The 19,851-nt window shown below is 45.1% G+C and overlaps 1 protein-coding gene across 2 annotated transcripts in view; it reads right to left on the bottom strand.

The window, feature by feature from the left end:
* TTC39C (tetratricopeptide repeat domain 39C) overlaps nt 1-19,851 on the bottom strand; it is a 79,112-nt gene that overhangs the window by 40,583 nt on the left and 18,678 nt on the right. For both annotated transcript variants that reach the window (XM_068111144.2, XM_068111143.2), the window contains 2 exons: nt 8,987-9,115; nt 3,129-3,243 (listed from right to left, as the gene is read on the bottom strand). In XM_068111144.2, the coding sequence (XP_067967245.1) occupies nt 3,129-3,243; nt 8,987-9,115 (244 nt within the window). The remainder of the gene's footprint in view (nt 1-3,128; nt 3,244-8,986; nt 9,116-19,851) is intronic.

Raw genomic sequence — 19,851 nt, 5'->3', positions numbered from 1 at the left:
CCTTGCACTGCCCTCTCTCCTCCTTACCCCCAGGAGTACCTCTGGCTACGGCTTCCTCTCCGCTCCCACCTTTTGTTCATATGTGTTCTGTACCGTCCCCCAAACAGTGATGACTCCATCTACATTTCACTGTCTGACAACATGGACCAACTTCTATCCACTCATCCCAACTCTCTCTTCCTCATATGTGGTGACTTCAATTGTCATCATGCCACCTGGTTGGGTGTGGGTTCCTCTCTCACCAGTCATGGCACCTCAGCAAAGGACTTCTGTGACTCACTGGGATTGACACAATCTGTCAATTTCCCGACCCAGATCTCAGCCAATGGAGTATCTTCTCTTCTAGACTTGGTTATGACTAACTTCCCTGCTAATGTCTGCTGCTCTTCTTCTGCTCCAATCGGTTCTTCTGATCATGTGCTTGTCAAAGTGGACATCTCTCTGGCCATTCTCAGAGAGCCTCCTCAGCGTCGACGAGTCTGGCATTTCACTCAGGCCGACTGGGACGGTCTTCAAGCAGCCATCAATCGTCTGGATTGGTCTCCCATCTCCACTGCCTCTGACATCAATTCTTCCTGGGAATTCTTCCAAAGCAAACTGATCTCTCTCATGCACAGATTTATCCCATCTCGCCTTCAGTTGTCTTACCCTTCCTCCCGTCCATGGTACACTGAATCTTGTGGTGAGGCAGTTGCCCTGAAACAACTTGCCGTTGCCTCTTGGAAGGCTAATCCAACTGAAGGAAATCTCAGTTCCTTCCACCAAGCTCGGAACAAGTGTGTGTCTACCCTCAGGAGTGCCAGGAAGCACTATCTCTCCTCACTCAAGAATGAACTCTCAAACCTGTCTCCTTCCTCCAAATCCTGGTGGCGTCTGGTCAAATCCGTTTCTGGTGTTTGTTCCCCCTCCATCCCCTCTCTTACCTCAAATGGCCACACAGTTGACATCGCATGTGACAAAGCCGAATGCCTCAACTCTGTGTTTGCCTCAAAATCCTTAGTCCCAAACCCATCTCTCTCTGTTCCCACCTTTCCCAGTCGAACCAAACTGCTCCTGGACTCTGTGACCTTCTCTCCTGACAAGGTGGAGGAGTTTTTGTCAAACCTCGACTCTGATTCTGCAACTGGACCAGATGGCATCAGCCCACGGGTCCTAAAATCCTGCTCTGCCGCTCTATCTCACCCTCTCTCTGTTCTTTTCACCCTATCTTTTGCTCAAGGTCATCTGCCAGCATCCTGGAAATCAGCAAACATTACTGCTTTACACAAAAAAGGTGCAAAAACAGATCCTTGCAACTACAGACCAATCAGCCTGCTCCCAATTATCAGCAAAGTCATGGAATCCATCATTGCTTCGGATATGAAATCTTTCCTCTTCTCCAATGGCTTGATCTCTGATCATCAATTTGGTTTCAGACCAGGTCACTCTACTCTGGACATGCTGCTTCTGCTGTCTCAACAATGGATGGAGGTCCTCAATGCCAAACAGGAAATCAGAGCTGTCTCCCTTGACATATCACGTGCCTTCGATACGGTCTGGCACCCAGCTCTGCTCACCAAACTCTCCTCCTATGGTATCCATGGAAATCTCCATGCATGGCTTGCGGACTTCCTCTCTGGTCGTAGTCAACGTGTGGCCCTGAATGGATTTCTCTCATCTCCCCTTCCCGTTCAGGCTGGAGTTCCCCAAGGCAGTGTTCTGGGCCCTGTGCTTTTTCTGGTCTTTATCAATGATCTCTCCGACTCTCTGGAAAATCCTCTGTATCTCTTTGCTGATGACTCCACTCTCTGCCGCTCCATTCCTCTTCCCTCAGATCGGCAGTCTGCAGCCTCCTCACTCTCTGAAGACTTGGACAAAATCACAGACTGGTCAAACATGTGGAACATGTCTTTCAATCCTGACAAATCTCACACTCTTACCATGTCTCTCCGAAAAGATCGACTGGACAACCCTCCCATCTACTTTCTCAACAATCCTCTCCAAGAAGTTCTGTCGCTCAAGTTTTTGGGTCTCACCATCTGCCATGATCTTTCTTGGGAAAACCACATTTCCAAGCTGGCCTCCAAAGCCAGTCGCCGACTGGGCATCCTCCGTCGTGCGAAGTCCTTCCTAGGCACACCTGAGCTCCTCACCACATACAAGGCTTTCATCCGCAGCTCAATGGAATACTGTTCTCCCCTATGGGCTGGTGCTCCTGCATCACACCTGGCTCGGCTTCACGCTGTTGAATCCAAAGTTTTCAGAATCATTGGAATCTCCCGCGATGAAGCTATCTCTGAGGGCCTTTCACTCACTCACCGCAGGCAGGTAGGTGGTCTTTCTGTCTTCTACCGACTCCTCTCCGGCCTTGCTCCCCCAGCTCTCTCTGTGCTCTGTCCCCCAAATATTCCTACAGGTCGCACAAGATCTGCCAGCCACCCTCTGATGGTTAAACTGCCGAAATCTCGGCTCTCTGCTCACCTTCACTCTTTCATTCCTCTTTTCTCCCGCCTCTGGAACAAACTCCCACACTCACTTCAATCACACTCCTCCCTCCAGGTCTTCAAAACAGCTGTTCACCACCATCTCTTATCTTCCCCCATCCAAAACCTTGATCTTTTCTACCCCCACTAATTCACCCCAGATCCACCTTGTTTGAAATTCCAACTTCTTTCCTGGAAGTCTTGGCAGTGTCCATATGTTTTATACCTCTCCCACCCCCCCCCCCCTTCCCATGCCTTCCCCCCAAAGTCCTCTCCCTCCCACAGTTCTCTCGATGTCTCCATGTCTCTCGGTCCCTGCTCTCAAATGTTGTGTTTGTGTCCTTCCCCCTCTCTCCCCATCTTGTCTACCGCTCCCGATGTTATTTGTTTTGTGTGTCTGTTTGTCTTTCTGTGTGATTAATGTTCGCTCTTTCACGTGCCTCGATCTTGTATACAAAAAAAAAGAAAGAAAAAAAAAAAGAATGTTCACAGAACCAATGCCTCCGCATACTCAAACCTTTTACACCAGATTTATGCTCGTCTCAGAAGATGATTCAGGCTTTCAGAGAACCATGGAAATCCACAGACATGTGGAAATTTCTCATTCCAAAATACATATATTAATAAACATTTTCGGAAGCAGCGTATGTATGCCTTTGAGTATACCTGTAAGCTCCTGCCTGACGAAGGAAAGCACAGCGAGATAAAGCTGGCAATCGGCTGCAATTATCTGTCGCTGGAAGCGTTGCTCAGTCGTCAGCAATGGCTTAGTATCCTCTGTCTGTGAAGAACGCATAAAATCCAATAAAAAGCTATAAAGGATATAATACAGGTGCTGCATCTAATGGAACATTGACATATATCATTAGAGCATTGTATACCCAATGCCCATTGGATTTCAAGAGATTAATACTTGCTGCGGTTTAGCAGAGAGAATGGCAGAATTCCTTTACAACCATTTGCTGATCACCCGAAAATTATGATTCTTAACAAGTGTTTGTGTATGTGGTGTGTATGTGTGTGTGTGTGTGTGTGTGTGTGTGTGTGTGTGTGTGTGTGTGTGTGTGTGTTGTGTGTGTATGTGTGTGTGTCTATGTGTGTGTGTGTGTGCATGTGTGTGATTATATGTGTGTATGTGTGTGTGTCTATGTGTGTGTGTGCATGTGTGTGATTATATGTGTGTATGTGTGTGTGTCTATGTGTGTGTGTGCATGTGTGTGTTTATATGTGTGTATGTGTGCGTATAACTCTTCTATTAACACGGCTGCACTTTTATAAGGAGTAATTTAATACCTATGGAAAAGCGTATAGACTTGAATGGTAGACACTAGCTTCGACATCGAACATGGGATTTTAATCTGGGATCCAGCATCAAGAGCTACAGTCGTGGCCAAAAATATTGGCACCCTTGCACTTTTTTCAAATAACTCACATTTTTCTCTAAAAATAAGTTGTAATTGATGAAAGTATTTGGTCTCCACAATTCTTTATTTCACTGCTAATATTACAGAACCTTTGTGTTTCATTCAGAACTTAATATATCCTTTTAAATCAGAAAATAAAAAGAAATGACACTGACAAAATAACTGCAGTCAAGCGCTTCCTATATCCATGAATGAGCTTCCTACACCTCTCCGCTGGCAGATAACCCACTCTTCTTGTGCAAACTGCTCCAGTTCTCTCAGATTTGAAGGGTGTCTTCTCCCAACTGCTGTTTTCAGATCTCCCCACAGGTGTCCAATGGGATTTAGATCTGGACTCATTGCTGGCCAATTCAGAACAGTCTGGCGTTTTGTCTTGAACCATTCCTGGGTGCTTTTTGAAGTGTGTTTGGGGTCATTGTCCTGCTGCAAGACCCATGACCTTCGACGGAGACCCGACAGAGACACTGGGTTGAGCATTGCGCTCCAAAATGCCTTGGTAATCTCCTGATTTCATGATGCCATGCACACATTTAAGGCACCCAGTGCCAGAGGCAGCACAGCAACCCCAAAACATCACTGAACCGCCTCCATATTTGACTGTAGGGAAGGTGTTCTTTTCTTTGAAGGCTTCATTTTGTTTTCTGTAAACATAGAGATGATGTGTGTCATGAAATAATGGTTGTGATCTCCCTGGCGGTTGAGATAAGCAATGCTTTATATGTGGTTGGGTATGCGTGCAAGGGACTGCCTGTATTCTGTGACGATCAGAGCTGGTAAGTATAATTGTCGCTCCTTTATACGGCTTGCTTTTTATAGGGTTTTTATATGGCCGTTTGCTAATAATTGCTTAATCTCTTTGTAGATGACATGGAAGTTTTGATTTCAATAAAGATCACTATTTGGAAGGAGTTTTGTGGATTCATATCACCACATTTTTATTGAAATCAAGTTTTCTCTTGCCGTCACATCCAGGGAGGTTGGCTACAGTGCCATGGGCCTTAAACTTCCTGATAACATTGCGTACGGTGGACACAGGAACATCAAGGTCTCTGGAGATGGACTTGTAGCCTTGAGATTGTCCATGCTTGGCTACAATCTTGTGTCTGACCTCATATAATTCTCTGGTTTTCTTTCTTTTCTCCATGCTCATTGCGGTACACACAGTGACACAAGACAACAGAATGACTCCTTTTCTCTTTTCAAACTGATTGAATGAGTGATTTTTATATTGCAGACACCTGCAACTCATCACAGGTGAGCTCAATTCCAAAGTAAAGAAGGATCACCTGCTTGAAATTAATTATTTCTAACTTCTAAAAGGTGCCAATAATATTGTCCGGGCCATTTTTGGATTTTTGTGTGGAATAAGCTAAGATTTAGTATTTTTTTCAGCTTTTTTTGTTTTCTTCCACTGCAAACCAAAGGAATACATTTGTCGATACCAAAAGATTTTTTAATTTAAAAAAATTTCTGAAAGAAATAGTGCATTATTTGAAAAAAGTGCAAGGGTGCCAATATTTTTGGCCATGACTGTATGTGTGTTTGTCGTTGATTGTTATCGCCATATTCAGAAGGTGGAACACAGAGCTCTCCCAGGTCTCAAGAGTATCCACCTCCATGTGTGCATGCCTTGTGGGCGTATATATATATATATATATATATACATATAAACATATATGTAAAGTATGTAAAGTTTTGTAACATACCCCATGTTATGTATGTAACATACCCCATGTAAAGTTTTGACTTTTTCAACATATTTCAACATACAGCTATTTTTTATTTTTTTAATTTTTTTATTTTTTTGTATACAAGATCGAGGCTCGTGAAAGAGCGAACATTAATCACACAAAAAGACAAACCGACACACAAAACACAAAAAACAAGGGGAGCGGCAGACAAGATGGGGAGAGAGGGCGAAGGACACAAACACAACATTTGAGAGCAGGGACATCGGGAGGACTTGGCGGGAGGTGGGAGAGGAATAAAACATATGAACACTGCAAGGACTCTGGGGTGAATTGCCGGGGGTAGAAAAGATCAAGGTTTTCGATGGGGGAAGATAAGAGATGGTGGTGAACAGCTGTTTTAAAGACCTGGAGGGAGGAGTGGGATTGAAGGGAGTGGGGGAGTTTGTTCCAGAGGCGGGAGAAAAGGGGAATGAAAGAGTGAAGGTGAGCAGAGAGCCTAGACTTTGGCAGTTTAACCATAAGAGGGTTGCAGGCAGATCTTGTGCGACCTGAAGGAATATTGGGGGGACAGAACACAGAGAGAGCTGGGGGAGCAAGGCCGGAGAGGAGTCGGTAGAAGACAGAAAGACCACCAACCTGCCTGCAGTGAGTGAGTGAAAGGCCCTCGGAGTTGACTACATCGCAGGAGATTCCAATGATTCTGAAAGCTTTGGCCTCAACAGCGTGAAGCCGAGCAAGGTGTGAGGCAGGAGCACCAGCCCAGAGGGGGGAACAGTATTCCATTGAGCTGCGGATGAAAGCCTTGTATGTGGTGAGGAGCTCAGGTGTGCCAAGGAAGGACTTCGCACGACGGAGGATGCCCAGTCGGCGACTGGCTTTGGAGGCCAGCTTGGAAATGTGGTTTTCCCAAGAAAGATCATGGCAGATAGTGAGACCCAAAAGCTTGAGCCGACAGAACTTCTTGGAGAGGATTGTTGAGAAAGTAGATGGGAGGGTTGTCCAGTCGGTCCTTTCGGAGAGACATTGTAAGAGTGTGAGATTTGTCAGGATTGAAAGACATGTTCCACTTGTTTGACCAGTCTGTGATTTTGTCCAGGTCTGCAGAGAGTGAGGAGGCTGCAGACTGCCGATCTGAGGGATGAGGAATGGAGCGGTAGATAGTGGAGTCATCAGCAAAGAGATAGAGAGGATTTTCCAGAGAGTCGGAGAGGTCATTGATGAAGACCAGAAATAGCACAGGGCCCAGAACACTACCTTGGGGAACTCCAGCCAGAACAGGCAGGGAAGATGAGAGAAATCCATTCAGGGCCACATGTTGCCTACGACCAGAGAGGAAATCCACAAGCCATGAGTGGATCTTCATTTCAACAATATTGATAGATAAAGGTGATATAATATAACAAATATCATGAAACATTTACATTTTGTAGTCCATTGTATAATTTAAAGACAGAAATGCAAATTTCGCATGTGGAAAAAGTAAGTACACCCTTGGCTCAAATAGGTGGTATTGCCCACTTTGGCAGAAAACCTCAAGTAGGCGTTTCGTATAACTGTCTACCAGTCTCTGACATTGACTGGGAGAAATTTTTGCCCACACCTCCATGAAGAATTCTTTCAGCTGTGCGATGTTTGAGGGGTTTCTTGCATGCACAGCTCGTTTCAAATCCCCCCCACAACATCTCGATGGGATTTAGATCCGGGCTTTGACTTGGCCATTCCAGAACCCTCCATTTCTTTCTTTTCAGCCATTCCTTGGTGGATTTACTGGTATGTGTAGGGTCATTGTCATGTTGCAAGGTCCATCTTCGGTTGAGCTTCAACTTTCCCACAGATAGCCTCACATTATCGTCATGCACCCTCTGGTACAATGAAGAATTCATAGTGGATTATTTGATGGTGTGCTGCCCAGGCCCTGATGCAGCAAAGCTGCCCCAAACCATAATATTTCCACCACCATGCTTTACAGTTGGTATCAGGTTCTTGTGGTCAAATGCTGCCTTTGGTTTTCGCCAAACATGTCTTCAGGTACTGTGGCCAAATAGCTCTACCTTTGACTCATCTGTCCAGAGCACATTGTTCCAGAAGTGCTGGTCTTTGCCAAGATGTTCATTGGGAAACTTTAGTCTTTCCCTGATGTTCTTTCTGGACAGCAAAGGTTTCCTCCTGGCACACCTCCCATGTAGATCAAATTTGTGTAGCCTCTTTCTGATGGTAGACCCGTGCACTTTGACATCAACAGTGGCAAGAGCTACCTGTAGGTCCTGTGATGACATTCTGGGGTTCTTAAAGACTTCTTTCAGCATCTTGCGGTCTGCTCTCGGGCTGAACTTGCTGGGGCGGCCTGGCCTGAACAAGTTGGCAGTTGTTTGGAATCTTCTCCACTTGTAGATGATCTTCCAGACAGTCGAATGATTGATTTCAAATTGTTTGGAGATCTTTTAAAACCCCTTCCCAGACTTGTAGGCATCTATAACCTTCTTTCTGAAGGCCTCAGAGAGCTCTTTTGATCTAGGCATGGTGACGCCGCACACTTCAACAACAAAGAGCAAACCAAACGAAATGTCTGAGGTTTAAATATGACAGGTTCCTCCAAGATCCTCTCTAATGATGTTCTAATCATTTGCACCTGAGCTGGTGCACCTGATTCTAATTTTAGGTATTTGAAGTAGTGATAAATGTAGGAGTGTACTTACTTTTTCCACATGTGAAATTTGCATTTATGTTTATTTAAATTATACAATGGACTACAAAATGTAAATGTTTCATGATATTTGTTATATTATATCACCTTTATCTATCAATATTATTGAAATGAAGATGAAATAGCTGTATGTTGAAATATGTTGAAAAAGTCAAAACTTTACATGGGGTGTACTTACTTTTTCACATGACTGTATATATATATATATATATATATATATATATATATATATATATATATATATATATATATATATATATATATATATATATACACACACGTGTGTGTGTGTGTGTGTGGGTGTGTACGTCATTGGCTGTTATCTTCATATGCGGGTTTCAGAAGGTGTAAAGGAGTCCTCCCAGGATTTCAAGTTTTTGGTATGACTCGGCCGAGTTTACAACCCAGAATTGGAGCGGATACTCTAACCATTACCCAAATTCTGTGTGGGACTTTTTAGTTTTAAGTCCTGTTGGGCAAAATTTGAATAATTGCAACACTTTATTGACACAGAATGCTCCATGAGTCTATGGTGTACATAGGCTGATAGTTACTTTGCAAAGATTGGAAGAAGAGGACATTCGGCCATCCAGGCTTCCTTTCAAATAGTGCAATAACTCTTAATCAGATTTGTTTTTCTCTTTATAAAATAAATTTCTCAAAGAAAAGTCATTTGGAAATAATAAGGGGAAAAATATTACTTACACTGCGACGGATGCGGCTCTTAATGGAGTCAAACATTCCTGGGTCATCAGCAAGGCAGAAACGCTCTGTGCTGCGCAGGTCATCTGAGGCACTCTGCATCTTTTCTTCTTCAAATGTCATCAGAGCTTGCTGTAGACACAATGACCGGAAAGGGTAAGGTGAAAAACACTGCTAAAGGTCAAAGGAGATCCAGAGATATATGGCTGCTCACCAAAAACAATATTGCATGATATCTTGGAGAAATTAAAAAACTTACATCAACTACGACATGAAAACTTTGCAACTGTGCAAAAAACATTTGAAATCTTAAGATTATTGATCTTTCAAGAACTTGTGCATTGCTATGTATTTTTAATATTCCCACATGCAAAACGTTATCACCATCAATCATACATGTAAAAATGACACATCACACTCTTACAAACAACCCCATTAGTGCTTTTGCATATACTGTACATTATTTTTGTAACTCATATTATCACATTTATTACAATGAAGGAAAGGTTACAATAAAGACATAATCAAAATACCTTTTCAAATGATGAGGATTGAAAAGAAGATTTATTTTACTTATCATGTACTAGCAGGGGTACCCAGTGTTGCCCGGTGATGTTCTAATCCTGTTGGCATTTTGAAGAAATCAAATTTTGGCTTTTTTCTATTTTTCTTTATGGGGGGCTAAAACACTTCCCTACACCCACTAAGGACTGGGGTCGGGAATCATTTAATATTACCTTTTACATAGCTACAAACGCTTTGGCACTAAAGAGCGATTTTAAAACTAATCCAAAAAAGTTGTTTTGGCAAAAACACTCCCCGGCACTCTCTGATGAACCCCTGATAGTTTGACAAGGATGTTTGTCCATCTCTGAGAAAAAATGGTGACACAAAGACAGACACACAAACGGCTCTCTTATAGTATAGACGGGACCTTTTAGTTTTTCGTTTTATATCATGAATCATGATGGGTGAAAATTTGAACAAAAACACTTATTTGATGCAAATGCTCCAAGGAGTAGAGGATGAGAGTTACTTTACAAGGAATTGGAAGAAAATTCTGCAACTGGACCTGACGGCATTAGCCCACGGGTCCTAAAATCCTGTTCTTCCGCTCTTTCACTCCCTCTCTCTGTTCTCTTCACCCTCTCTTTTGCTCAAGGTCATCTGCCATCTGCTTGGAAATCAGCCAACATCACCGCTTTACACAAAAAGGTGCAAAAACAGATCCTAGCAACTACAGACCAATCAGCCTTCTCCCAATTATCAGCAAAGTCATGGAATTCATAATTGCTTCGGATATGAAATCTTTCCTCTTCTCCAATGGCTTGTTCTCTGATCATCAATTTGGTTTCAGACCAGGTCACTCTACTCTGGACATGCTGCTTCTGCTGTCACAACAATGGATGGAGGTCCTCAATGCCAAAGAGGAAATTAGAGCTGTCTCCCTCGACATATCACGTGCCTTCAATATGGTCTGGCACCCCGCTCTGCTCACCAAACTCTCCTCCTTTGGTATCCATGGACATCTCCACGCATGGCTGGCAGACTTCCTCTCTAGTCGGTCAACATGTGGCCCTGAATGGGTTTCTCTCATCTCCTCTTCCTGTTCAGGCTGGAGTTCCCCAAGGCAGTGTTCTGGGCCCTGTGCTTTTTCTGGTCTTCATCAATGATCTCTCCGACTCTCTTGAAAATCCTCTCTTATCTCTTTGCTGATGACTCCACTCTCTGCCGCTCCATTCCTCATCCCTCAGATCGGCAGTCTGCAGCCTCCTCACTCTCTGCTGACCTAGACAAAATCACAGACTGGGCAAACAAGTGGAACATGTCTTTCAATCCTGACAAATCTCACACTCTTACGATGTCTCTCTGAAAAGACCGACTGGACAACCCTTCCATCCACTTTATGAATAATCCTCTCCAAGAAGTTCTGTCACTCAAGCTTTTGGGTCTCACTATCTGCCAGGATCTTTCCTGGGAAAACCACATTTCAAATCTGGCCTCCAAAGCCAGTCGCCGACTGAGCATCCTCCGTCGTGCGAAGTCCTTCCTTGGCACACCTGAGCTCCTCACCACATACAAGGCTTTCATCCGCAGCTCAATGGAATACTGCTCTCCCCTCTGGGCTGGTGCTCCTGCCTCACACCTAGCTCGTCTTCACGCTGTTGAAACCAAAGCGTTCAGAATCATTGGAATCTCCCGTGATGAAGCTACCTCCAAGGGCCTTTCACTTACTCACCGCAGGCAGGTTGGTGGTCTTTCTGTCTTCTACCGACTCCTCTCCGGCCTTGCTCCTCCAGCTCTCTCTGGGCTCTGTCCCCCAAATATTCCTACAGGTCGCACAAGATCTGCCTGCAACCCTCTTATGGTTAAACTGCCAAAATCAAGACTCTCTGCTCACCTTCACTCCTTCACTCCTCTTTTCTCCCGCCTCTGGAACAAACTCCCTCACTCTCTTCAATCCCACTCCTCCCTCCAGGTCTTTAAAACAGCTGTTCACCACCATCTCTTATCTTCCCCCATCCAAAACCTTGATCTTTTCTACCCCCGCTAATTTCACCCCAAATCCACTTTTTTGAAATACCAACTTCTTTCCTGGAAGTCCTTGGTGTCCTTGTACTTCTTCTCCCACCTTCTCCCACCCCTCCCCCCTTCCCACGCCGCCTCCCCCCAAGTCCTCTCCCTCCCACACATTCCCGATGTCCCTGCTCTCAAATGTTGTGTTTATGTGCTTCCCCTTCTCTCCCCATCTTGTCTACCGCTCCCCTTTTTATATACTTTGTTTGTTTGTCTGTTTGATTTGTTTGTGTGATAAATGTTAGCTTTCACAAGCCTCGATTATGTATACAAAAAAAAAAAAAAAAAAATTCTGCCCTTGCAGATGCGGTCATCCACACTGATCCGAGAGCACGACACATGCAACAATTCAGAACACCAGCACAACCACCATGGGGAGGAGAAAATTGTCCCCAGCCCAAATATGGTTTCATTATAAAACATTTGATTTTCGGGGCTTTTATATATACCCTAACCTGTAAGAGAAGACCCATGTACATGCAAGATGCATATTTTGCATTTGAGGTGCAAGGATGCATACCAGCTGGTTTTGAAAACCCCGATATTGTAAATTACTAGGGCATTGCCCGTACTATATCTATATCTAAAATTATATCCCCCCCCTCTATTTACATGCAATGGTTTGGTCCAAAGCGAACGGCTTCCGGAGTTTGGTAAAGAAATCGCCATCGCGTGCACAAACGCGCAGGAAAGCGAATGAATCGCAAATTCGGTTTTATTAGTTTTAAAACATAGTTTAACGCCAACATAGTTTGCAAACGTGAAATAAATGAATACGCTCTCAAATGTGCCATCCGAGGCAGAGTGTGTCCTCCACGTTCGGCACACGCGATCGTTCGCTGCTCTCTGATTGGTTGAATCGTTTTTTGGACATAGCTCGGTAAGTAATTGTCCGATTAATATGAAACCTTGAAAAGGCACATCCTCGGGTCCCCAGCAATATACCTGGCAAGTTAAAAGTATATCGGACCCGTGGTTGTCGAGAAACAGCGGTCACAGACAAACAGACGTACAAACGTACAGACGTACAAACAGAGATTACTAGAATTATAGATAGATACTGGTGATTCTTTGCAAATCCACAAAAAACACCTTGTATTTTATTCCACTAGGAATTCAGTGTAGCATAAATTAACATAATATCCTGGTGAATTGCACAGGTATCCTACAGAATATATAGAACTTACGAGATCCTAAAACACATTGCCCCACACAGTATTGAGAAAAAGGAAATGGGAAGGGTCTTTTAAACTCTTGCTTTGCATTTCTGAGGACAATCCATATTTCCTACGAACCACGATTTTGTCTGAATCTCGATATTCCCCAACACTGATAGTGCAAGCAGCAAATTTGATTGGTCGAGATGGCGTAAAATGGAGTAATATTTTGTCCAAGTACTGTATAACTGGAGCTTTTTGGAAGTGCCAACAAGGCGATTTGTGTTCTTCAGTGTTCAAGTATACAATTCAATTTAAATAAAATAGAGGTTTTAAACGCTGTAGAAAAAAGATTTTTTTTCCGGAAGTTTGCCGTCGTTGATGCAACATCTTTTGCACCACCTTGTTTAACACGTTAAATTAGTTATTCGTGCCTGTTGTTGTTCAAAAACAAAATATGTTGTTGTTCATAAGTTGTTCTATAATGTTCAAAATATAAAATTCAATTGAAATTGCGTTGCTCTGTAGACATACAATAACATATTGTTACGTTTGTGGGGCATAGGGATACCTTCATCCAGGTAGATTGTATAGATTAGTGTGCTCCGACTGTCATGAAGAAGAAGAAACTTCAAGGTACCATAAGTAGGAAATTCGTGTAGACTGGATGTCAGGTAAGCTTGTATCTTTGTCCCCATGAGAGGGGTGGGGCTTTTTAATTATTCAGGGATTATGGGTAATTGATTCTCTGTTTGTAATTGCCTCTGTAATTTATTCCTCTGTTCCTTATGACATCTGTGTACACCGATTTAGGATAGGTGCACTGTATCCCTGTGCATCGTAAGAGGCAACTAAGGGTTGGCGTCAGGAAGGGCATCCGGCCATAAAAAAAAAACATTGCCTCAAACAGGGAACTATGATTGTCAAAGGGCCCGCAAGGCTAACCCCCGCTCTAGCGGGGAAAAATGGCCTTAAAACAATCATTCATTCATTCATTCCTTATGACACCACACTAGACACCTATCCAGAAATCGCACATTTAAACACTAATTAAAAACCTACCGGAAACCAGGCATGAAGGATTGTCGTGGATAACACCGACTTAGTGAGCGCACAGGACAGGCAGCTCCGTGGAGACACGCCCAAAGAGTGGTGATTGGGCGGGGATTTGATTGGCACAGAGGACTGGTATGATGGAACTTGCTGATAGGGTCAGACACGATGACGGGTTGAGATGACGTCAGAGCCTGGATGATAAAAGAACACTGACCGACATTTTGTCCTCTTGCGCCTTCTCGTTCTGGACACAATAGCGCTCGGAACGACATCTCGTGCTACTTCTCGTGTGGGGGATTCACAGCGAGCATTGCTTCTCGTGTCATTTATCGTGTGGCCCTCTTTCTCGTGCCAGGATCCTATTGCAAATGGCCGCTTGTTCTTGGCGCTTCTCGTTTGGGCATCGATAGTGAACAGAATATTTCGTCTCTCCCAGCATCGGCGTGCTCTTGAATCGGGATTTTGTGGTGAACGGTCGCACGTTGCTCTCTTGCGCAAGAAGGATTCATCATGAACGGCCGTGTTCTGACATCTAGCTGGTGATCGTGAGGACAAGCATGGCTGGAGGAGCGAGCTGCACGCCTGCTCGTTTGCGTCACGCATGGAGCCAGGAGTGAGCGAGACACACAGCGAGGCTTGGCTTCCCGCCCACACACTGCGTGCCAACGAACATGTGTTTCCCGCCAAGGTCTCCGACAATCCCTGACAAGATTTTGGAGATGCTCAGAGATAAGTGCACACAAACACATATTTATTTTCAGTTATCTTCCCCCTTTGTCCATACACAAGTCTGTGTGGAGGGTCCCTCAATTTAGGAATTTAGTGATATCGTGTTTCATTTGGTTATCGGCATTTCTTATTAAAGCCGGCATTTATTTGTACATTTTAAATCCTGTGTCGTTTGAGTTGATTTATTGCAGGTTTGAGGACTGCCGGTGGGATCGTCAAGGTAAGCTCTTCAGCCTCCTCCCCCCTGCGCGTATTAACTCCGCCATTGAACTGAACGCCTTGGAGTTTAAAGCTTGTTTGGCAATCCGTTTCCTTGGACGATTTTAATCACCAGGAACGCGACAATATTCTGGTAATAGACAAAAACCGAGACAAGCCAGAGGAGGATATGAGAGTGATATGGCAAGGAATATATTTTTTATTTTTTATTTTTTTGTATACAAGATCGAGGCTCGTGAAAGAGCGAACATTAATCACACAGAAAGACAAACCGACACATAAAACATATAACATCGGGAGCGGTAGACAAGATGGGGAGAGAGGGGGAAGGACACAAACACAACATTTGAGAGCAGGGACCGAGAGACATGGAGACATCGAGAGATCTGAGAGAGGGCGAGGGCTTTGGGGAGGGGGGCATGGGAAGGGGGCGGTGGGAGAGGTATAAAACATATGGACACTGCCAGGACTTCCAGGAAAGAAGTTGGAATTTCAAACAAGGTGGATCTGGGGTGAATTAGCGGGGGTAGAAAAGATCAAGGTTTTGGATGGGGGAAGATAAGAGATGGTGGTGAACAGCTGTTTTAAAGACCTGGAGGGAGGAGTGGGATTGAAGGGAGTGAGGGAGTTTGTTCCAGAGGCGGGAGAAAAGAGGAATGAAAGAGTGAAGGTGAGCAGAGAGCCGAGATTTCAGCAGTTTAACCATCAGAGGGTTGCTGGCAGATCTTGTGCGACCTGTAGGAATATTTGGGGGACAGAGCACAGAGAAAGCTGGGGGTGCAAGGCCGGAGAGGAGTCGGTAGAAGACAGAAAGACCACCTACCTGCCTGCGGTGAGTGAGTGAAAGGCCCTCAGAGATAGCTTCATCGCGGGAGATTCCAATAATTCTGACAGCTTTGGTTTCAACAGCGTGAAGCCGAGCTAGGTGTGAGGCAGGAGCACCGGCCCATAGGGGAGAACAGTATTCCATTGAGCTGCGGATGAAAGCCTTGTATGTGGTGAGGAGCTCAGGTGTGCCGAGGAAGGACTTCGCACGACGGAGGATGCCCAGTCGGCGACTGGCTTTGGAGGCCAGCTTGGAAATGTGGTTTTCCCAAGAAAGATCATGGCAGATAGTGAGACCCAAAAGCTTGAGCGACAGAACTTCTTGGAGAGGATTGTTGAGAAAGTAGATGGGAGGGTTGTCCAGTCGATCTTTTCGGAGAGACATAGTAAGAGTGTGAGATTTGTCAGGATTGAAAGACATGTTCCACTTGTTTGACCAGTCTGTGATTTTGTCCAAGTCTTCAGAGAGTGAGGAGGCTGCAGACTGCCGATCTGAGGGAAGAGGAATGGAGCGGCAGAGAGTGGAGTCATCAGCAAAGAGATACAGAGGATTTTCAAGAGAGTCAGAGAGATCATTGATGAAGACCAGAAAAAGCACGGGGCCCAGAACACTGCCTTGGGGAACTCCAGCCTGAACAGGAAGAGGAGATGAGAGAAACCCATTCAGGGCCACACGTTGACGACGACTAGAGAGGAAGTCCGCCAGCCATGCGTGGAGATTTCCATGGATACCAAAGGAGGAGAGTTTGGTGAGCAGAGCGGGGTGCCATACCGTGTCGAAGGCACGTGATATGTCGAGGGAGACAGCTCTAATTTCCTGTTTGGCATTGAGGACCTCCATCCATTGTTGAGACAGCAGAAGCAGCATGTCCAGAGTAGAGTGACCTGGTCTGAAACCAAATTGATGATCAGAGATCAAGCCATTGGAGAAGAGGAAAGATTTCATATCCGAAGCAATGATGGATTCCATGACTTTGCTGATAATTGGGAGAAGGCTGATTGGTCTGTAGTTGCTAGGATCTGTTTTTGCACCTTTTTTGTGCAAAGCAGTGATGTTGGCTGATTTCCAAGCAGATGGCAGTTGACCTTGAGCAAAAGAGAGGGTGAAGAGAACAGAGAGAGGGTGAGATAGAGCAGCAGAGCATGATTTTAGGACCCGTGGGCTGATGCCGTCGGGTCCAGTTGCAGAATCAGAGTCGAGGGTTGACAGAAACTTTTCCACCTTGTCAGGAGGAAAGGACACGGAGTCCAGGAGCAGCAGGGTACGACTGGGTATGGTGGGTACAGAGAGGGATGGGTTTGGGACACAAGATTTAGAGGCAAACACAGAGTTGAGGCATTCAGCTTTTTCACGTGCGGCGTCAGCTGTGTAGCCGTTTGAGGTAAGGGAGGGGATGGAGGGGGAACAAACACCAGAAACGGATTTGACCAGATGCCACCAGGATTTGGAAGAGGGAGACAGATAAGAGAGTTCGATCTTGAGAACGGAGAGATATTGTTTCCTGGCTCTCCTGAGGGTGGACACACACTTGTTTCGGGCTTTGTGAAAGGAAATGAGATTTCCTTCCGTTGGATTTGCTTTCCAGGAGACGAAGGCAAGTTGTTTCTGGGCAACAGCCTCACCACAAGATTCCGTGTACCATGGATGGGAGGAAGGGTATGACAACTGAAGACGAGATGGGATAAATCTGTGCATGAGAGAGAGCAATTTACTTTGGAAGAATTCCCAGGATGAGTTGATGTCAGAGGTGGTAGAGATGGGAGACCAGTCCAGATGATTGATGGCTGCTTGAAGACCGTGCCAGTTGGCCTGAGTGAAATGCCAGACTCGTCGACGCTGAGCAGGCTCCCTGAGGATGGTCAGAGAGATGTCCACTTTAACAAGGACATGATCAGATGATCCGATTGGAGCAGAAGAAGAGCAGCAGACATTTTCAGGGAAGTTAGTCATAACCAAGTCCAGAAGAGAAGATGTTCCGTTGACTGAGATCCGGGTCGGGAAATTGACAGATTGTGTCAGTCCCAGTGAGTCGCAGAAGTCCTTTGCTGAGGAGCCATAGCTGGTGAGAGAGGTACCCACACCCAGCCAACTGGCATGATGACAGTTGAAATCACCACATATGAGGAAGAGAGAGTTGGGATGAGTAGATAGAAGTTGGTCCATATTATCAGACAGCGAGATGTAGATGGAGTCATCACTGTTTGGTGGACGGTACAACACACATATGAACAAGAGGTGGGAGCGAAGGGGAAGCCGTAGCCAGAGGTATTCCTGGGGGTGAGGTGGAGAGAGTGCAGTGCAGGGCGAGTGAGGAAGAGAGTTTTTGATAAAGATAGCAACCCCGCCTCCAGGACGAGGCTCAGGTCTATCATACCGGAGGAGGGAGTAGCCCGGGAGAGATACTAAGGAATCAGAGACATCATAAAGGAGGAAAGTTTCTGTTAAGCAGATCACGTCTGGTTTGACAGAAGCAACCTGTATGGATAGATCAGTTAAGTTTGAACGAAGGCCCCGGATGTTTGAGGTCCATACCGTTAATGAAGAGGAAGGGGGAGCATCAGATACAGAACAGGGGGGAGGAGGGGTAGGGTAAGATGTGGAAGAGGTGGAAGAGGTAGGGAGAGCTGTTGAAGGTGTGTCAGAGATTTCAGAATAGCTCGGAGAAAGGGAAGGATGGGGCGGACAAAAGGTTTGATGGTGATTGGGTGAGGCACAATGAGGTGTTATTTGAGGAGGGGGAAGAGCGAGGCAGAAGGTTGGGGGAGATGGAGGTGAGAGTTGGAAGGGGGAAGAAGCGGGGAGGACGCTTTGAGGAGGGGGAGTGAGAGGGGGGAAATTGAGAAGCAATGAGGGTGGGGAGATTTGAAGGGGAGGGGTGAGGGGGGAGTTTGGGAGGGAAGGGACAAGGGGAGGGATTTGAAAGGGATGGGATATGGGGGAGATTTGGAGGGGAGGGGTGAGGCAGGAGTCTAGGAGGGGAGGGGCGAGGGGGCGTCTTGGCGGGGAGGGGTGAGGGGGTAGTTTAGGAGGGAGGGGGCAAGGGGGGAGATTTGAAAGGGATGGGTGATGGGGAAGATTTGGAGGGGAGGGGTGATGGGGAAGATTTGGAGGGGAGGGGTTATGGGGAAGATTTGGAGGGGAGGGGTGAGATTGGATTTTAGAAAGTGTACGATTTATGGGAAACGAACATTTATTGCAAAATGAGTTTCTTGTGACCTTCGAGTTAAAAATACGTTTAAGGACGCTGGATGGAGGATGGAGTGCAGGAGAGTTTAGGGAATGTAGAAAAAAGGCACTATAGGAGATGGATATTTTTTTTGGGATGAATTGATTTGGTGAGCAAGTCAAAAGCAGCCTTTTAAAGAAGAAGAAGAAAAAGGTGTTATAAAATATGACGGAATACATAACTTGAGGGGAAAGTGTAAACATTGAAGGTTAATAACAGTGAAAACTATCTGGGGAAATGGGGGAGAAACACGTGGTCGAAGAACAAACGAACGAATAAGAATGAATAAACGAATGAGAACAGAGAAGGAAATGTGGTTTTTTTTTTTTTTTTTTTTTTTTTTTTTGAGTTGAGTTGAGATTTACACAAGGAAGTAGGCTATGGGTGAAAAGACTGGGAAAACAGAGAACGAAAGTTATTGGATCACAAAAACACGGACCGCTGAGAGAAAAACAAAGCCTCAAGGTTGTACAGTGTACACTGTACAAGGCCTCAAGACACGACACGAATTAACACGATTTTCAATACAGGTATGAAAGATTTGCACCGAAAAATCTTCGTCGGGACACAATATACGTACAACACCATAAATAAATAGTTTTAACGAAAATACAAATGGGAACAATCACTTAACTTCGATTTCAAATCGTTCGCGATGCGGCAAAGGCCTTGCTCGTGACACGGCAAACAGACGATCAATTTATGAAAGATAAACACCGAGAAACAACCAAAGTTGCACACAATAACTTCACACACCGAAAGATAAATACAGTTTCGACAAAATACAATTGTGAACAGACTTAACTTCGAAAAACGTGGAGACCGTGTGGAGCTTCGAAAATCCCTCCCACCGTCTCCGAGATCTCGCGAGACTCCCAATATTAATAATAATAATAACAAGACCTTGTTCAAACATATTGTTACGGGTTTGCCAGGCATGTCACGAGGGGCTTTTCAGACCTGCTTCCCAACCTTTATCCTTGAAGCCGACCAGCTGCAGATAACTGCGTGGCATAACAGGTTGCTAAGCAACCATGGATGCCATCTGAGACGATTAATTTAGGTAAGGTCCTCATGT

The sequence above is a fragment of the Myxine glutinosa genome, chromosome 3 (genome assembly GCF_964187855.1).
Source record: "Myxine glutinosa chromosome 3, kmMyxGlut1.1, whole genome shotgun sequence".
NCBI lineage: Eukaryota > Metazoa > Chordata > Myxini > Myxiniformes > Myxinidae > Myxine > Myxine glutinosa.
This window is presented reverse-complemented; position numbering and strand designations above follow the sequence as displayed.